This window comes from Alternaria conjuncta (genome assembly GCF_024043145.1).
Source record: "Alternaria conjuncta strain BMP 0040 chromosome Unknown scaffold_7, whole genome shotgun sequence".
NCBI classification, from domain to species: Eukaryota; Fungi; Ascomycota; class Dothideomycetes; order Pleosporales; family Pleosporaceae; genus Alternaria; species Alternaria conjuncta.
In genome coordinates this window covers 31812-49926 of record NW_026250096.1, presented here as the reverse complement: position 1 = coordinate 49926, position 18115 = coordinate 31812, and the positions used below count along the sequence as shown (strand labels likewise).

Here is an 18115-nt window from a genome sequence, read left to right as displayed (position 1 = left end):
CGGTAAGGTACCCCGCAGAAACAATACCGGGCAGAAGTAATTAAGCAAACAAGCTTTTTCTGGCTACCTGTCGGTTCCAAGATTTGGTCGCCGATGCTACCTACCTAGATGCGTGATACATGCTTCTGGAATGCTGCAAATAGAACAGCCTGCGTTGCCTCACACCCCCGTTAGTGGACACCTGCAGTCTTCACGTGTCCTGCCCTTCGCCACGCTACACCGTTCCAAATCCAAACCTCTCGTCATCGCCTTCGGTTGTCTGGCCTCTGCTTCTCTCCTCCACTCTGCGTTTTGCGGTCCTGGTCCCACTTGCTCCTTCTCTCCGCAAGTCCTGGCTTGTCTTTCTTGACTCCTTGTATCTGGTGCTCCAGGACTTTCCCCATCACAACCAACATGTTCATAGCCGACTTCATGGCTATGAACATTTTGGAGCTCCGCTCTGGTGTCATGACCATGTATACCTTTGCGTCTGTTGCTAGAAATTCTTCCAAAACTAGGAGATCGGAATGAGCGGGGTTGCGAAGAGCAGCTTTGAAAGCGATCTGGTGGACTTTCCGGGCGGCTATATATTAGTTCGACATTATTCAATACGCCTATCTGGGCAACGTTGTGATGTTGCTGTTATTTCAAGCGTATATTCCCGGTCACGGTGCAATGGGAGCGAGAACATGCGCTTTCGTTTGTATAGATCCATTTCTCATATTCTCGTCACCTTTCATCAGTCCCAGCACGCGATAATCAAAATCACCAGTCCGTCGTCCGTGCGTTCGTTTGCGATTGCAAAAGGACGAATCAAACTTGAGCACAACGCCGAAGCAGAAGGCGTATTCCAGAAGCCAAAGCGATACGCAATACGAAATGTACAACGCTAAACGACCATGGTATATCTGAGCTTTTCTGCACAATCATAAACAAACAGTCCCAAGTCCACATACAATAATTTGCAAAGCAAAAACACGCTGTTCCTGACGCTGCCACAGCATGTGCATAGCTGAGCGAAGGAAGCACGGAGGAAATGGCTAAGAGACGTAAGACCAGCCAAGCGCATGTACACGATGACAAACAAGGCGCGAACGAGGAACACAACACAGGGTGTGCCGTGGGATCGATCGCAATATACCACCGCTGCAATTGCAACTGCTTTGTTTCCATGTGTTTCAATCTTACTTCTTCTTCTTGACAGAATCCTTGCGAGCGGTGGTACCAGCAGCCCATCTGAAGAACGGTGATGGGGCGGGCTTCTTGCGGGAAGAACTCCCAGAGCTGCCACTACCGCTAGGCATGACAACAACTGCAGGTGGGGGTGGTAGCGGACCGCCAGCAGAATGCCCAGGAGGTGGCGGTGGTGGTGGTGGAGGAGCCATTGCTCCCGCAGGCAAGCCGACTGGAGGAGGTGGGAGTTGCACAATGTGTGCATGTGACAGAGATTCTCGCTTCCGGCTCTTGTCCCTCTTGCCCTTTCCCTTAAGTGGAAGATGGCTTGACATGAACATTTGAGCATCCGGTGGAGGGGGCGGTGGCGGAGGAAATGCCTCCTTAGGCGGCTCGGGCGGAGGTGGTGGAGGCTCAGGCATTGGCCACATGTGCATGGTGATGGCCCAGTCGGGTTGAATCATGGTTTCCCAAACCTGGGGCAGGATGATCTCGCCATCAGGTCCGACGAGGTCGTAGTGGCCTTCATGCACATGAGGACCAATCACATCGACATGCAGGAAAGCTTGTTTGATCAATTCTTCCATACCCTGATAGAATGTTAGCATTGGACTTGAACTCGTTGTTGGTGGGACATGCCTTCCAAGTCTTGCATAGTTCCCACGGAAAGCTAAACTTGCGGCCAACGGCGTCCTTGAACTTGATCGGGGCCTTTGGAGCATCGGAGGGCTTCAGCTTCGCAGCTTCTTCTTCCGCGGCCTTCTTTCCCTTTTCAAGCTCATCTGCAGCAGCCTTTGCCTCTGCCAAAGCCTTCTCATGGGCCTTCTTGGTCTCTTCGGCTTCCGCGGCCGCCTTCTTCTCGGCCTCCTCGCGTGCCTTTTGCGCTGCTTCGAGCAGTGACTTTGCCTTTTCCGCAGCGGCTTTCTTCTCTTCGGCAATCTTGGTGGCCTCTGCATCTGCGGCTGCCTTTTCGGCTGCACGAGCCGCGTCCGCGGCCGCCTCACGCTTGAGTTGCTCGTCTTTCTGGGCAAGGATAAGGCTCTCGAGCTTGGCGAGCTTATCCTCGTCGCCCCTCTTCTTTGCCTCGGCAGCTTCCTGTGCAGCCTTCTCAGCCGCCTCTTTCTTTGCCTTCTCCTTCTCTATTTTGGCTTCTTGCTGAGAGATGAGCAGGTTCTCAAGGCGATCAAACTTGGCCAGCTCGGCGTCTCTTCTCGCCTTCTCGGCTGCCTTTCTCTCTTCCTCCTCTTTGCCTAGCAAGAGCTTCTCAAGCTTAGAGAGCATGCCCTCTTCTTTTGGGTCGGGTTGCGGAGATTGTTGAGGCGGTGGCGGAGGCATCATGGCCATGGGGTGCATCTGTTGCATGAGCTGCTGGTGCATGGGCTGCTGCATGAGTTGCTGCTGCATCTGTTGTTGCTGCATTGGCTGTTGCATTGGCTGCTGCATTGGCTGGAGCTGCATCTGCATAGCCGGAGTTTGAGGGGGCTGGGGTTGTGGGGGTGGTGGGGGTGGAGCAGGCGCGGCGGGCGGATGGTGTTCTTCTTCGGGCTGGGGCTTCGGGGTAGGGCGCTTCGAGGGAGGGTGCTGCGGCGGAGGGGAGGGATGCTGTGCATGTCCATAAGGCGGATACATGTGAGGCGGCATGCCATACGGTGGGGCGCCGTATGGTGGGTAGTAGCCCATTGGCGAATAAGGCATCATGTCCCCCGGGGGCGCTGGCGGCATGGAGTTGCGATGGCCTCTGCGTGGCGGACGCGAGTCCTGATGGCGCGAGTCCTGGTATTCGGGAAAGTAGCCGGCTCGCGGATCTGCAGCCGAAGGGGGGCCCTGGGTAAAGGGATTCTGTCCATTGGGCGCAAAGGGATTCTGAGCATAGGCGGCGTGTGTGTCGTGGCCAAACGGAACCAGCTGGCCCGCAGGCGACTGGGTGCCGCCGCCGGGGAAGGCATATGGGAAGCGTGGATCCGACATCAAGCTTGGGGCGTAGCCGTTGGGGGCATGCTGGGGAATGTGGCCCCAGCCAGCACTGGGATGGCCGGGAGGGTGGCCAGGGCGGGCCGACGGGGCGTATGGGTAGTCGTCGTCGTCATCCTCGCCGTCGAGAGGGTCCTGGTGGTGGACGGATTGGGGCCTTGGCCGCCGCGGCCTGCGTGCGCGCTCCAGCTTGCTGCGGCTGCGGCTGCGACTGTGGCTCGGGAGGCGCGAGGGAGGGTCTGGTACGGGGGCTGCGTGGCGCGAAGAGGCTCGGTCGCGGTGCGAGGGCTTGGGTCGAGGTGCTCGCGGGGGGGCTACAGCAGGTGGGGGGATCGCGTGGTGCGGCGCAGGCTGACGGTGGACAAGGCGAGGGCGCGAGGCAGAGTCGGAAGGGTTGATCTCGTCGATGTAGTCCCACGAGCCCTCGTCCTCTTCGTTGTCGTCTGTGTCGTCCTCTGGAATGTCGTCGTCGCTCTGCTCCTCCTCGGCGTCTTCGTCGGTCGCGTCCGAGGTGCTGTACTCGTCCTCGCTGGCCGAGACTACCTGGATGCCGGCCGAGTCGTCGTCGGTGAAGTCGTCGTCGTCGTCTTCGAAGGCGCCCGTGTGGTTGTTGACAGTGATTCCCTTCCGGAGTCTGATGGCCACGTTAGTGTCGCCCTTGACATGATAGCGGCGCGACGCAGCCTGGGGCAGGGCGCGACCGTGGGGCAGATGGGCTAGGACTAACGGCATGACCTTGTCCGGGCGGCGGGGTGCGGGCGATGGGATGGATGGGATGGGAGGGGAGGGGATGGGATGCAATGCAACGGCCAAGGTGGAGCAGTCGAGGGGCTGCGAAGTGCGGGCGCGAGGGCCAGAAGCGCTGCACTACAACAGTCTGTACAGCAGTTACAGCAACGACACACGCTGGGTGCGACCGGCAGACGGCGGTCGTGCGGGACAGTCGGTGTCTTGGGGCGGGCAGGAGAGCAGAGAGCGCTGGGCGGCTGAGCGGGTGAAGCGAGTCCAGCACTGCACTTGGGTTGGGCCGCTGCCGTTGTGCTAGCGCGTCCACCTGGCCAACACGGAAAAGGCGATGCTGCCCCAACTCTCCAACTCTGATGCAGATGTCGGGCAAAGCTGTGTGCCGACGCGTGCATGGTCTGGCGACGGGCCGTGGATGTAGCCGTGGGCAGACGCAGCTGGAGTCCGACGACGACGACGGCCATCTGCCTCTTAACCTCACCCAACCCGCCTCGCACTGCTGCGAGTTATCCACGCCTCGTCTAGGCGGCTACGTGTCCAGCTCAGCAGCCTCACTGACCGCCTGGCTGCCCGACTCAAATGCACTCATGCCGACGGCCACGTGTAGCGCCCACTGCTTGCTTCTTCGACACCAACGTCACCGGTGCGGCAGTCGACTTGGCCTAGGCTGTGGGCCTGGAGTGCAACGAGTTCCCGCCCACCATCACGACACCCAACGTCAAGACAGCAAGCTCAGAGCCATTCATCACGCATACCCTAGCCATCTGTGAGACCGAGTCTCGCTGCACCCAGTGTAAGAAGGCGACCATAAGTCGTCACTAAATGCGTCATGAGAATTGGTATCTAATATGCATCCACAAACGCCTCGCAATGCAAGTGACTTCTCGCCTATGCTTCCTAACCCTCCTCCTCGCCCTCAGTTGTGCCGTTTGCCAGGCTTCTTCTCGGTACCTCGAAAACGTGAATGCCGTTCTTGGCCTTTGCAGACATCCATCTGGCTAACCTGGGCTCCTTGCCCACGGCAGCCACCACGCACAGCCCATCCTTGCCTCTGTCTCCTCTCTCCTGAACTGCAAGACCATTCACAATGCCTCGTATGAGAATAGCATCGTCCCTAGAGCTGCCATTGACCATGGACTCGTCTTCCGCAATCGGCACACGTCCTATCTTGCCCGCGGGCTCAATGCTCTTCTTGTCGGCTGTAATCCTCCAGGCGCGTATCCAGCCGTCCCAGCTCGCTGTGAGGATCAAGTCGGCAAAGGGAACGGTAGCAAGCGCAGTCACGTAGCGCGGTAGCCGCGGACCGGGCTTTGTCGATGTTGCGGCGTCGTCGTTGGCTGACATTTGCTCGGGCGAGAGCGGTGGATCGCGGCCATGGGTAAGTGGATATGTAAAAAGGGGCTTCTTCCGGTTGACAGACCACAACGACAAGGCTCCATTGTCCGATGCTGTGACAAACAAGCCGGCGTCGAGAAGGCCGACGCAATCGATGGAGCCTTCGGCATATGCCATGGGCGCATCGTCGTCGAGGCTGGCGCCGACGTCTTGATCCTGTTTGTCGTCTCCGTCAACAGTCTTGCCAAATCGGCCTTTGCGCAGCTTGTCCAAGCCCTTTTGCCTGGCTGTACCGCCTCCGTGGAAGACGAGCTGGTTTTCCTCGACGACCCTCCACAGGCGCGCAGTGCGATCGCGGGCGCCTACACTGACGCATGTCTCTTGGTTCATCTCCAACCCGCCTGCGACACCAATGACGGCGTCCTGGTGTCCGACCAGTGTCTCAATGTACGCAGATTCAGGCGCACTCCAGACAATGACTGCTCGGTCTGCGCCGCCGGAGAAGAGCTGCTCGGTGCCCCTCCGGAAGGACAGTGAGAGAACGGCATCTCGATGGCGAGTAAAGAGGTGTCGGGGCGTGAGGGTGTCGGCGTCCCAGATGACCAGACGCGCATGCACATCGCCCGTGGCCAGGTACTTTCCCGAGTCGGAGATGGCTATAGACACAATCTCGCCCGTGTGACCCAGAAAGGCGCGGTCGCCCTTTTTGTTCTTGTTTCCCTTGCGCCACAGAAGCCTCTTGGGAGTGGTGCGCGGCGTCAGGTTGGACGGTCGGTTGGGGTCGGGCGCATACGATTTCGGGTCTGCAATTGCCCACTTCTCGACGACGAGATCCTTGCTGATGGTCCAGGCATGCGGCAGCTTGACAGCGCATCCGGTGGTGGCTTTTTGCAGCCCTGAGTAGGCCGTGGCGTGTGATGCATATTCAAACCCAAGCTCAGCAGCGATGGACCGGTATATCCTGCCCTTGCCCTCCGCAACATCTTCCTTGAGCCGCTCGGCGATCAGGTCCTTGTCGATCTGCTCGGCGTCGAAGCCCACGTCCTCCTCGACCTCGTTGCGGATGTTGTCGAGATAGCGCTCGGCCAGCCTGAGGCGCTTGTCCGCCGCCGTCTCGTGCTCGTCTTCCGAAGAGCTAGAGCCGCTGTCTGCATCGTCGCCGCCGTCGAACGTGGGTGCGCCGTCGCCCTCGGATGTGTCGCTGCCGCTGATGGACTCCTCGCGCTGCATGCGGCGAGCATGCGCGTCTGTGGTGCGTCGTTTCGGGGCGCCGGCGGTGGCTTCGCTGCGCTTGCGTTTCCGCTGTGAGGCCGGCGCGGTGAAGAAGGACGACGACATTGCGGTTGCGGGTGTGGTTGCAGGAATTTGATCGGCCAACTTTTTTCGAAGGCTAACTTTCGCCGCGGAAATGGCGTCTTGGTCCAAGCTCGCTCACATACATGGACAACACCAAGGCCATCGCCGTGGCCATCACCACCGACGTCTCCCATTCCGACACTCACTCCACCCAACGCGGATAGACCCTTTCGCTGGCTGCGCACACATTCACGCCGTCTTGACTCTGCAGCAAACTCGGCTGCCTTAAAGTACCGCCCGCCGCCCTCACGCGTGCCATCACCTCCGCCTCCACACGCCGCCGCTCCTCCGCAACGTCACCCACGCCGCCGCACATGTCCACCATGAGCGGAAGCGGCGACCAGGAGCGCGAGCACGCTCTCGAGGCCTACAAGTCCAAGCTGCTCGAGTCTAGAGAATGGGAGGCCAAGCTCAAGGCGCTGCGACTGGACATCAAGGGCCTGCAGCACGACTTTGACGTATCCGAAGACAACATCAAGGCGCTGCAGAGCGTCGGCCAGATAATAGGAGAGGTGCTGAAGCAGTTGGACGAGGAGCGATGTACGTGCACGTGTGCATCCTGCCAAAAGACGCCACACTAACGTCGCCGCAGTCATTGTCAAGGCATCCTCGGGGCCCCGTTACGTCGTCGGATGCCGGTCCAAGGTCGACAAGGCCAAGCTCAAGCAAGGCACACGCGTGGCCCTCGATATGACGACACTCACCATCATGCGCATGCTTCCCCGCGAAGTCGACCCGCTCGTCTACAACATGTCGCTCGAAGACCCAGGGCAGGTCAGCTTCGGCGGCATCGGCGGCCTGAACGAGCAGATTAGGGAGCTACGCGAGGTCATCGAACTGCCGTTGAAGAACCCCGAGCTGTTTCTGCGGGTAGGCATCAAACCGCCAAAGGGAGTGCTACTCTACGGACCGCCAGGCACGGGCAAGACACTCCTGGCACGCGCCGTGGCGAGCAGTCTCGAGACAAACTTCCTCAAGGTCGTCAGCTCTGCCATTGTCGACAAATACATTGGAGAATCGGCGCGTCTCATCCGTGAGATGTTTGGGTACGCAAAGGAGCACGAGCCCTGCATCATCTTCATGGACGAGATTGATGCTATTGGCGGACGTCGCTTCTCCGAGGGAACGTCGGCAGACCGTGAGATTCAGCGAACCCTCATGGAGCTGCTGAACCAGCTCGACGGCTTCGACTACCTAGGGCAGACCAAGATCATCATGGCGACGAACCGACCCGACACGCTCGACCCCGCTCTGCTTCGCGCCGGGCGTCTTGACCGCAAACTCGAAATCCCCCTACCCAACGAAGTGGGCCGTCTCGAGATTCTGAAAATTCACTCTGGCAGCGTAGTGACGGATGGCGAGATCGACTTCGAGAGCATTGTGAAGATGAGCGATGGCATGAACGGTGCCGACCTTCGCAACGTTGTCACCGAGGCGTAAGTGTCTCTTCCGTGTAACTGTGACATGGCTAACACATCGCAGCGGCCTCTTCGCCATCAAAGACTACCGAGACTCGATCAACCAGGACGATTTCAACAAGGCAGTGCGGAAGATGGCCGAGTCGAAGAAGCTAGAGGGCAAGCTGGACTACCAGAAGCTATGAGCCAGCACCTACGTTTGGATGGTAATGATGATGTGAAGATTAGCCATGGGCATCATGTACGATAGCATCACAGAAAGAGCCTGGAGCAATGATTCGTCTGCCCCACTCTGTTTATCCGATTCGTGATGAGCCCAATGCGTACATACATTTCCTCGCACAGCGCCAGAAGAGCAGGCGATGCCCTTGCGTTATGATAGCACTTGAACTTGAAACAGGAGAAAAGAAAGCAATGGGTGGGCTTTCCACACCGTCTGCGAACATGACAACAGTATTCTGCTGAGGCGTGATCACAATGCATGGATACCCGTGAACGGCGTGCTAGCGTACCTGACGTATCCCGCAAAACTCTCCGACTGTCCGACAAGCGCGTGTGATAGTGCAACGTCACGCGTTTAGACGCGGCATCATTCCAAGGTTCGATTATTCCAAGCTTGGGCCTGCGACAACCAACCCGCACCACCCCGGCGGTCTCAATTGCATGCCTATGATGGAAATGGACGGGTCTCAGTCGCCGAGCAAGGCGAAGCGCTCGCGTACCGAAATGGAGGCTGACAGCGCCGTCTCTGCAAAGAAAGCTCCTGTGCAGGCTCTGGACGACGGTATGTCCCTTGTGCATCCGTTGCGCGTCAAGTTCCTAACAACCTCCCCAGACGATACTTCCTCCTCCGACGATGACTTTGGTCCCGCCCTTCCGTCTTCAGCGCCGAAGCGAAAAAAGCGCAAACTGCCCTACGAGAAGCTTTACGTCGCTGCGCTGCCCGGCGCGACCCGCTACTCCAAATCGCTAATGCACCGCGAGCAATTGTGCTTTACCACCTTTACCCCTCACACCGACTTCCTCATAACGAGCTCTGTCGACGGCGTGGTCAAGTTCTGGAAAAAGGACTTTGGCGGCGTAGAGTTTGTCAAAGAATTCAGGGCGCATACCGGCGAGATCAAGTCTGTCAACGTGAGCGCCGACGGCCGTAGCTTTGCTACCTCCGGCTCGGACAAGACAATCAAGATCTTCGATGTCGTCACCTTCGATCTGCTGGCCATGCTGAGCGTCGAGTACACGCCTAGAGCGGTTTGCTGGCTGCACGGCCGAGGCGCAAGCTTTCCTCAACTGGCCGTCAGCTCCGAAGAAGACAGTTGGATCCGCATTTACGATGGCAGAGGGGAGAATCCAGAGCCGTTACACATGCTCAGGAGCGTTCACAGGGCGTCAGTGAACCTAATGGCATACAATAGCGAATTCGACTGTGTTGTGAGCGTCGATCAAGGTGGTATGGTGGAATACTGGAGGCCCAATGGAAACTTTGAGAAGCCAGACAATGTTTGGAGGCTGAAGAGCTCTACCAGTCTGTTCGACTTCAAGAAGTCAAAAAGTGTGCCCTCGTCGCTTACCATATCTCCCACGGGGAAGCAGTTTGCGACGCTTTCATTCCCGGATCGCAAGGTCCGCGTCTTCGACTTTGCCACCGGCAAACTTCATCGCACGTACGACGAATCAATCGAGACCATCACCAGCATGCAACAGGCTGGTACCGCTGTCCAGCATCTGGAAGACATGGAGTTTGGTCGACGCATAGCCATCGAAAGAGAGCTCGACCAGCCTATGACGAGGTGTCGCATGAATGTGACATTTGATGAGACAAGCAATTTCATCCTATACGGCAGCATGTACGGCGTCAAAGTGATCAACACACTGACCAACAAGCTTGTGAAGCTGTACGGCCAGGAAGAATCCATCAGACCGCTATGGCTGTGCCTCTACCAAGGGCAACCAGAGAAAAAGGGTGTTGTCACTGTCGAAATGGCAGCGAGCGAGAACCCGTTACTACAGGAAGCCGAGGCCAGAGATGCCATGCTCGTCACTACAGGTTCTGGCAAGGTCCGTTTCTACATGTACACTAACGATGCCAGCGCTACCAAGTCGACCCGTGATGTGCAGAACGAAAAGCCTCGCGTTGCTGCCTCCAGCAAACAAAGAGACGACAAAGCACTCGCCGCAACAGGCACTACAGCTACTCTCCACACCACCTACGGCGATATTACCATCCGTCTCTTCCCGGACGCCGCTCCCAAGGCCGTGGAAAACTTCGTCACACACGCGCGCAACAACTACTACAACAACGTCATATTCCACCGCGTGATCCGCAAATTCATGATACAGACTGGTGACCCACTTGGTGACGGCACTGGTGGAGAGAGTATTTGGGGCAAGGAGTTTGCAGATGAGTTCTCCAACTTGAGACACGACAAAGCCTACACAGTGAGCATGGCGAATGCCGGCCCAAATTCGAACGGAAGTCAATTCTTCATTACCACCGAAAAGACGGTAAGTCCTTGTCTTCTCGTTTACTTTCAGTTTCACGATGAGGCTGCGCTGACTGTGACATGTATGCAGCCCTGGCTTGACAACAAGCATACCATCTTCGGACGAGCGATTGCTGGGATGGATGTTATTCACAAAATCGAGAATACCAAAGTATACAAAGAGAAGCCGGAGGAGGATATTAAGATCATAAGCATTTCCATTTCTTGAAAACGCGGTCTCGAGACGGACGCCCGAGCTCATTGCGTGGAGCAACGTCATGCTTGTACATTAGCTTGGATGGTCATGTGGGCTGAACATTTGCAAAGCTCCGGTATCTACTGGCACTACCTGAGGTTGCGCGTATGATGGTAAACACGGAATTCAGACTGCAGGTGTCGCATTTCATGTCTGCTGCATGGTCTGCAAGTTCGATACACTGACCACTTCTTGTTATTCCCCAGCTACTAATAATTCGTGCAAGTCTCGATACACGTTCTATTGCTTCAAAGGCCAGCCCAGAACCAATGCAAGCACTGTCCCTCCATAGCAGAATGTCAACCCAACCGTGCGCCTGAACCCGCTATTCATTTGAAACGCCTGATAATGAGAAAAATTGCACGTCGTTGCTATTCAAGATCCTGGTATCATATGCGAACGAATGCGAGTGCGCCAATGCCCTTCATGACGCCCCGTTGTCCCAAACCACGCAAAGAATACCGAATGATAAACCCATACACAGAGAGCAGGGGCTCGTAAGGATAGTGTCGTCCCTAGGTCCGAAAACAAGCAGTTGTAAGTTTGATACTTGAAAAGGTGGTTTTGTACGATGCATGACTACTTTGCGACACCTTGGGAAGAAGAGCTGCGTCCCACGGAATGTTGTGCAGGCGCACTAGTGATAGAAGTGCGCTTTTGAGTCTTGACAACGTCGAGTTTCTTCTTAAGAGCCCGTTGCCGGCTTCTCATTTGTTCAAGGACTGCGTTGGTTAGTTGGGTACACTTTGGGGACACTGTAGCGAGACTTACGCTTCTGGATCGAGCGCCGATCTTCGCCGTCGAGGCCATTAATCTCCTCGGCATCAGCCTTCTCGTTGGACGATTCTTCTTCCTCTTCAAGAACAGCTTGAAGCATCGTGATGGCAGTCCAGTAGTTGATATCGCAGTCCGCCAGGTTGTGTCCAGTGAGTTCATCAATGGCTGCCTGGCGACTCATCTCTAGCGACCGGTCATATAATAGTTTCTCAGCGGTAACACCAGTCGTAAGTAGAATGTTCTCCGCGGAACCTACAGCAGTTGCAGAGCTGGATGCCGCCGATTGATTGTGAGGATGGCTTGGATGATCTGCCGGTAGCTGCCCCTGTGCCTGCTTGAGCTTACGTGCGACAATCTCAGATTTGACGCAGCATTCGTTGAATCGATCTCGCATCCATGAGACCACCTGACCCAGCTTTGCATTGGTTCGGCTTGTTCCGTCGGGGCCACTATTACGGCGGGCGCGATTCCAGTAGCTGCCAGTCAGGTCCATAGCCTTGTTCAACATTGCCAACGTCTTGACGAAGAGTACCAGCGCTTCCTCGGAAATGATGAGAATAGTATCAGGCGTCAAATCTTCGTCGTCATCGTCATCGTCGATCACATCGCTGTTGGGCTTGCGAGCAACGCCAGTGGAACCGACTCCTAAAGCTGGGTCGCTTGGTGCAACCGGAACAAGCTGACTGTATTTGACTTCAGCGAAGCCATATACAACGTGGCTGAGCTGGGCCAGATCCTCAATCCTTTTGACCGTCATGGTATCTTCATCTTTGCCAACGGATTTGCCTCCATCGCCGACCATTAGCATGCTGCTTTGCGCAGTGGGATAGGCTGGGAATGCGGAATAGCCCTGTGGGGGTGAGACGCCCTTCATGACCGGCGGAGACAGACCAAGCCCTCGGATATTGACCATGTTCATAGCCTTGGAAAGAGCAGAGGTGGCGGTTTCAAAGCTTGGGCGGTATTGTCGCCGGCTGTAAGAAGCTGTGCGCTGGTGCGTAATGGTAGGCTTTTGCTGAATCTGGATGGCTTTCGAGGGGACTGCGCCAGTGGTTGATGTTGGCGACCCTTGCGTTGTCGATCGTCGCTTCATTGCTGCTTCCCGGTGGAGGGGACGATCCCGCTGTGTTTGTGGACTATTCGCAATCTCGTCTGCCAGTGCGTCAATCTCCACACGGCGTTTTTCCACAAAGACAAACCCCTCGTCAAGCGCGTTATCTTGTGCTGCTCGCTCTGCCGCCTCTTTCAACACGTTTGCTTCCGTCCTCTGTGGGATTCGCTCGCGATCCAGGTGCTCCTTGAGACCGATGTGTGGCGGGCCTTGTTCGTCGCGAGAGTACTTGCGCCTGTGGCTGGTGGCAGTAGGTGCTGTCGTCTGGTCTTGCAGCGTCGCAGTACGTCCTGGTGCGGTTGCAGCGTTGGTGAGCGTAGGCCGACGATGCTCACGCGTTGGAGTGCGTCCGTCGTTGGGCTCAATAGGGGCGTTACTAGCTCGTCTTGCAGGCAGATATTGCGGTGGAGTGCCTGAGAAGTTGCCGGATACAGGTCGAGAAGCCGGCCGTGAAGGTGGTGTTGTCCCAAGGCCTGTCGTCCTGTCCCTGGTCGAGATCGAGTATGGACTGTCAGTAGGCCTAGCTTCCAGCTCGAGGGGCATCTTGTGGACTCGCTGGGGTGGCTCAATGGGTGGTTCTAATACGGAGGTTTGCATGCGCTCAGACGCTTGCATAGAACCCGGAAGGTCCTCATCGACCATGTCTGGAATCTCATCGCGAATGACGGCATCTGAGAAGAAATGCTCGTATGACATGCGTTCGGTCGGCTTTCGCTTCAAGAGTGCGCGGATAAGGGTCTTCATGGCCCTGGTGCAGACGAGGCCTTCTGGAAATCTGACCTGGTCCTTGCGCTCTTCAATCTTGCGCAGTAGCTCTACGTGGTTGTTCGCCCTGAATGGCGGTCGGGCGCACATCATTTCGAAGAGCACAGTTCCCACAGACCACAGGTCGGCCTTTGCGTCGTACTTTTCATACCGCAGAATCTCAGGTGCCATGTAGAGGGGAGAGCCACACAGGGTTTCGGCCAGCGAGGTAGTCGGCAGAATTCTAGCGAAGCCGAAATCAGCGATCTTGAGCATGGGCAGCGAGGCGATGCCGGTGGCGGGTATCAAGGAATTGGCGCTGGCAGCCAGAGGCATGCGTTCGAGGGTGCCACTCTGCGAGTAAAAGATGGAGGAGGGGTTGAGGAGCAGGTTCTGGGGCTTGAGATCACGATGAATGTAGTTCTTGGACCGCAGGAATTCCAGGGCGCTCGCCATCTGCTTGGCAAAGTGGCGGACGACAACCTCGTGCAGGCCGCCAACGGTCGGGTTCGGGTACTTTTCTATCATGCGCTGCGTCTGCGGGTGGTTTACGAGGTCGGCGCGCTTCTTGATAAAGGCTGACAGGTCGCCGAGCTCGCAGAACTCCATGATGATGTGCATGCGGGACGGCGTCTCGTGGCAGTCGATGAGCGAGACTATGTGCGGGTGGTGCAGACTGCGCAGAATGGAGATTTCCGAGACGAGGTTGTCCTTGAGCTTCTTGTTGAGCTTGTTCATATTGACCGACTTGATGGCGACGGACTGGCGCTTCTCCTGTGCGGCGAGACAGTTAGCACTCGGCGCACGCCCCGGGCAAGGGAGGGCAGCAACGTACAATGTGAATGCCGCGGTAGACTTCGGCGAAGCTGCCCTTGCCAATGTGATGCAGGCGCTTGAACTTTCCGATGACCTGCTCCGAGCCCGTGGCTGCGGGCGTCGACACTGGCGGCGACGCGCCCGACCGCCTGGGGGCGAGCGGGTTGGGGGGTGTTGCCATGGTCGGCGGCGCTGGTTGAGCAGCCGGGCGTCAGCTACCAGCGAAGACGTGGGTACAGCGCGGCCGTGAGGGCGTTGGACATGGGCTGGCGGGAGGCGGGCGGTGGGCGGTGGGCGGTGGTCGAGGGCGGCCGATGGTGGTGATGGATGGCCGAGGGACGGGGATGCAGGGCGCGACGAGCAGCTGGGCGCGGGAGAGAAGAGGTTCGGCGCAGGGCGGCAGAGACGAGTGGGAGAGTATGTAGGGTATCGCGAGCGCAGCGTGTCGGGGGAGCGAGGAGCACCACAGGCAGTACAATACAAGAGGCCGACGCCGTGGCTCGAGGCAGGCGTGCGCGTGTCACATGCAGGAAGCCGGCCGGGATGCTTGATAACGACGCGTGCCCCTCATGCGCTAGCACCACATCGCCCGCCTGCACGCTCCAACATGCCTCTTGTCTGGTCGCACGCATTCTGAATGCAAGTCATGCTCCCCTGCGCGAACGACCATGTGGCCGGCTTCATGGTCGGGTCGACCCGTCTACCTACGCCGTACCTGCAGCCCGCCTGATGCGGCGGCGTCGACTGCCTACAGCCTGACACCCCTCACAAGCACCCATAGTATCACTGGCACGATCACGTTGTCGTTGCCGCCTGTGAGGACCGCCTCGTTGAGGCTTGCGCCTGTCGCGCACAGAGCCGCCTTGCCCAGCGTGAGCAATGCGTCGTGAGCCCACTCGCCCTCTGTCCTGTGCCCTGCCGCACCGCTTTCCCACCCGACGCGGAGCCACACTCTACTTACCACGAGTCCAGCCGACACTGCGACTGCAAACGCCAAGGACCCTTCCAGGGACTTGCCGCCTGCCCAGGGCCATTTCCGCCGCCCGTAGCGCCGCCCGACGAGGGATGCTGCTGCGTCGCCCATGCCCACACATATAACTCCCGCCACCATACTCACGTCCCTGTCTTCCACCTCCCAGCCTTGCCACGGCTCGTCGCCAGCCCGTTCCACTCCTGCGAGCGATAGCCACAGCGGGATCGCACACCCAATCAAGAGGAAGATGTGCGACACCACCACGGGGCCTCGGAGATCGCGGCCATCCACGTACGGCGTCAGGAACCTGGCAATGGGCTTGGACAGCGGCGGAAGCTGCGAGGCACGAATCAGATCGAGGAGGAGGAATATCGCAAGTACCAGTGCAAGCGCCAGCGCAACAAAACAAGGGTCGATGAAGATGGTCGGCAGGAGCATCGCCACCATGGTGCCGTGGAACACCTTTCTGCGTGTGTCGACTTCTACCACTGCAGAAAGCGAAAAGACCGCTACGAGGCCAGCGAGTATGGTTCCTGCACAGTACACGCACAGCAAGAGACGCGTAGTCGCTTCTCCCAGTACTATGCGGCGAACATATTCCGCCAACGACAGATGGTGTGTGAGTCGGGCCATGTCATCTGCGTGCCGTCTTGTCGGCAGAGGAACCCACCAGTTCAAATCCCACGTGAACACTTCCCACCGCACGCGTGATATATTGCCGAAGAGGTAGCTGATGGCCCATCCAAAAGGTTCGTGTTGGTGAAGAGCATATTTGCCGATACTATACCGAATTGGTCCCAGTATCAGGCCTACCACAATCACGTAGAAGTATCCAGCGTAGAGCCATTTCCTCATTGTGGCTTCGGTGGGCGTGAGCGATAAATAAGACTGCACAATCGATCCCGACTGTCTTCGGTTCGAATATCGATGCTGTGACGTATGGTCTTCAGCAACGAGGACTGGGAGGGTATTCCTACGCTTACGTCCACTGTTAGGAGTGGACCCTGCTGCAGAAGTAGACTGCTGAAAACCAGTCTTTGTCGCTTCGGCGGCGGACCGCGGCTCGCTGCCCTCCATGCAGGGTTTGATGTGTCTGACCGAGTCTAAAACGTTGACTTTAAGGCTCTTGGTCTTTTGGAGGGGCTTGTCGAATCTGGGTTCTTCATCCGCATCACTGTCACTCACATCTTTCCAGGAATCGCTTCCATCGCGTTTGGATCCCAGACTACGGGTCAAGACCTGCAAGAAGTTCTGTCGAGCTCGAATGACTTGGCCAGCACGTCGAAGCCTCCATCGCGGAATGCGTGCAAGTGCAACGCCCCACTTCAAGATGTTGCCGCAGAGCAAAAACACCCCCAGCCCGCCTAGCCACAGTAAGACACCGAGTATGGCTGCTTGAGGGGTGTCTGAGAACAAGAGGAGGTTGATAAGCCCAATTGAAAGCAGGTGCAGCTCTGCTGGTAGAAGGCTCGTAGTGGTGAGGTAGTATAGCGGCGGTAGCAGCGCTTGATGCAGAGCAAACAACGTCACCAGAAGTTCGGGATCTAGACCTTGGTTAGGCGGGGGTAACTTGAGTTTGTATGGTGTCTGTGCAAACAGCCGAGACGGTATGTCGGTGTTCTCGGCAGCGATCAGGGGCATGATGGAGACCAGCCAGTGCAGAGGAGAGTAGCCCAAGGTAGCGCTCCTGAAGGGAATAAGTCTGGCTGGCAACGCAGCTAAGCCGAGCAACATGTTGGGTAGAAGAGGCTTTGGTGATGAGGCAAAGAGTGACAGCGCAATGAGGACGGGCAGTATTGGGGGGTAGAGGATGGTGGCAGGATCGAAGGCGGCTGGTAGATGTATTCGACGGCCAAGCCGGAGACGAGAGTGATTTCTCCATGAGTAGTACAGAAGACGAAGCGGATACAGTCCCAAGACGCCGGCCATGATTGCAACGTGCGTCAACAATTCTACTAGACACGGGTTAACGACCTTGGGCCCATGCGTGGGGGGTGAGCTGACCTCTATGCCATGCCAGCAAATTGACCCAGCAGTCGCAACCGCGGACGGCGAGCGTGGCAATGCCCGCGAGCAATGCAGTTTCGGTCGTTCGCCTGACCAGCTCGTTGCGCCGCCGCTGGAGATACTTTTGCTTGGCCCTCCTCGCCTCGTCGTCGTCGCTGTGGTATGCGTCTCCCTTGCGCCTCGTCCGGTTGGTGCGAGCGAAGTAGCCCTCGAAGAGCTTTCTCCCCTCGTCGTCGATCTGTGTGGGAGTGAGCAGCGGACTCGCCCATTCGTCTGGGCCCGACGTCCGCGATTCGCGGAGGCCTTTGTGCGGTCGCAGGGGAGGAGCAGGCAGCGCCTTGACGAGGCTGTAGCCCTCGTCGTCGGCTTCGGTGCCGCTTTCGCTCGGGGAGTGCGGTGCCCGTTTCCTGCGTGTCCTGCCGTCCTTGTCGTGCATTGTCTTGCCTGGAGGCTCGGAAGAGGGTCGCGACTGCGAGGGCCGAGGGGCGCGATGCGTCGGGCCTGGTGACTGCCTCTGTGTCTGGTCTCCGTGACGCAGGTATGGATGGGGTGAGCGGCGGAACTGCTCGAGCTCTACCGTGTCATCTAGCGCGAGCGCGTCTGCGTCTGCGTCTGGGTTCGCGTCTGCGCGTGTGCCGGATCGCGGCATCCTTTGCGCCATGACGGCTCTGGCGGCTGCGCGCAACTCGATACCGAGCTTCCGACAACCCTTGCAAGTATCGTGGAGGCTGGCGCTGTGTCTATTGCGATACAATGCTCGAGCGCCACAAAGTCAACGTGAGGTGGTGGCGTTCCGATTGTACTCTTCACAGAGCCACCTGCATGGCCGAACTGGCGGTCCCACGTTCGGCAAGCTGACGTAGCCACCCTTCTGGACAGATTCATGGTACATGCTAGCTTCATCACGCACCGGCTCCCTGGGTATCGCGCACTCTTATTCATACCGTTGGCGGCATGGGTCTTTGATTTCTT

At 57.7% G+C, this 18115-nt stretch overlaps 7 protein-coding genes across 7 annotated transcripts; 2 read left to right on the top strand and 5 right to left on the bottom strand.

Moving 5' to 3' along the window:
- Positions 1 to 242: 242 nt before the first annotated feature.
- On the bottom strand, positions 243 to 694 carry J4E85_005098 (uncharacterized protein; the record flags this gene model as incomplete). The annotated part of the gene is made up of 2 exons (XM_051469348.1): positions 243 to 562; positions 649 to 694. The coding sequence occupies 2 exons, from the start codon at positions 692 to 694 to the stop codon at positions 243 to 245; spliced, it is 366 nt and encodes a 121-aa protein (XP_051326179.1).
- A 469-nt stretch (positions 695 to 1163) lies between these two features.
- J4E85_005097 (uncharacterized protein) lies at positions 1164 to 3855 on the bottom strand (the record flags this gene model as incomplete). Its single annotated transcript, XM_051469347.1, has 2 exons — positions 1164 to 1742; positions 1840 to 3855. 2 exons carry the CDS (start codon positions 3853 to 3855, stop codon positions 1164 to 1166), a joined length of 2595 nt encoding a protein of 864 aa, XP_051326178.1.
- A 909-nt stretch (positions 3856 to 4764) lies between these two features.
- J4E85_005096 (uncharacterized protein) lies at positions 4765 to 6540 on the bottom strand (the record flags this gene model as incomplete). The annotated part of the gene is made up of 1 exon (XM_051469346.1): positions 4765 to 6540. The coding sequence occupies one exon, from the start codon at positions 6538 to 6540 to the stop codon at positions 4765 to 4767; it is 1776 nt and encodes a 591-aa protein (XP_051326177.1).
- Positions 6541 to 6872: 332 nt separating this feature from the next.
- RPT4 (26S proteasome subunit rpt4) lies at positions 6873 to 8161 on the top strand (the record flags this gene model as incomplete). The annotated part of the gene is made up of 3 exons (XM_051469345.1): positions 6873 to 7098; positions 7151 to 7994; positions 8041 to 8161. The coding sequence occupies 3 exons, from the start codon at positions 6873 to 6875 to the stop codon at positions 8159 to 8161; spliced, it is 1191 nt and encodes a 396-aa protein (XP_051326176.1).
- Positions 8162 to 8648: 487 nt separating this feature from the next.
- J4E85_005094 (uncharacterized protein) lies at positions 8649 to 10688 on the top strand (the record flags this gene model as incomplete). The annotated part of the gene is made up of 3 exons (XM_051469344.1): positions 8649 to 8760; positions 8812 to 10481; positions 10551 to 10688. The coding sequence occupies 3 exons, from the start codon at positions 8649 to 8651 to the stop codon at positions 10686 to 10688; spliced, it is 1920 nt and encodes a 639-aa protein (XP_051326175.1).
- Positions 10689 to 11294: 606 nt separating this feature from the next.
- On the bottom strand, positions 11295 to 14344 carry ATG1 (Serine/threonine-protein kinase; the record flags this gene model as incomplete). The annotated part of the gene is made up of 3 exons (XM_051469343.1): positions 11295 to 11437; positions 11487 to 14121; positions 14183 to 14344. 3 exons carry the CDS (start codon positions 14342 to 14344, stop codon positions 11295 to 11297), a joined length of 2940 nt encoding a protein of 979 aa, XP_051326174.1.
- A 567-nt stretch (positions 14345 to 14911) lies between these two features.
- J4E85_005092 (uncharacterized protein) lies at positions 14912 to 17804 on the bottom strand (the record flags this gene model as incomplete). Its single annotated transcript, XM_051469342.1, has 2 exons — positions 14912 to 16968; positions 17141 to 17804. The coding sequence occupies 2 exons, from the start codon at positions 17802 to 17804 to the stop codon at positions 14912 to 14914; spliced, it is 2721 nt and encodes a 906-aa protein (XP_051326173.1).
- Positions 17805 to 18115: the final 311 nt, after the last annotated feature.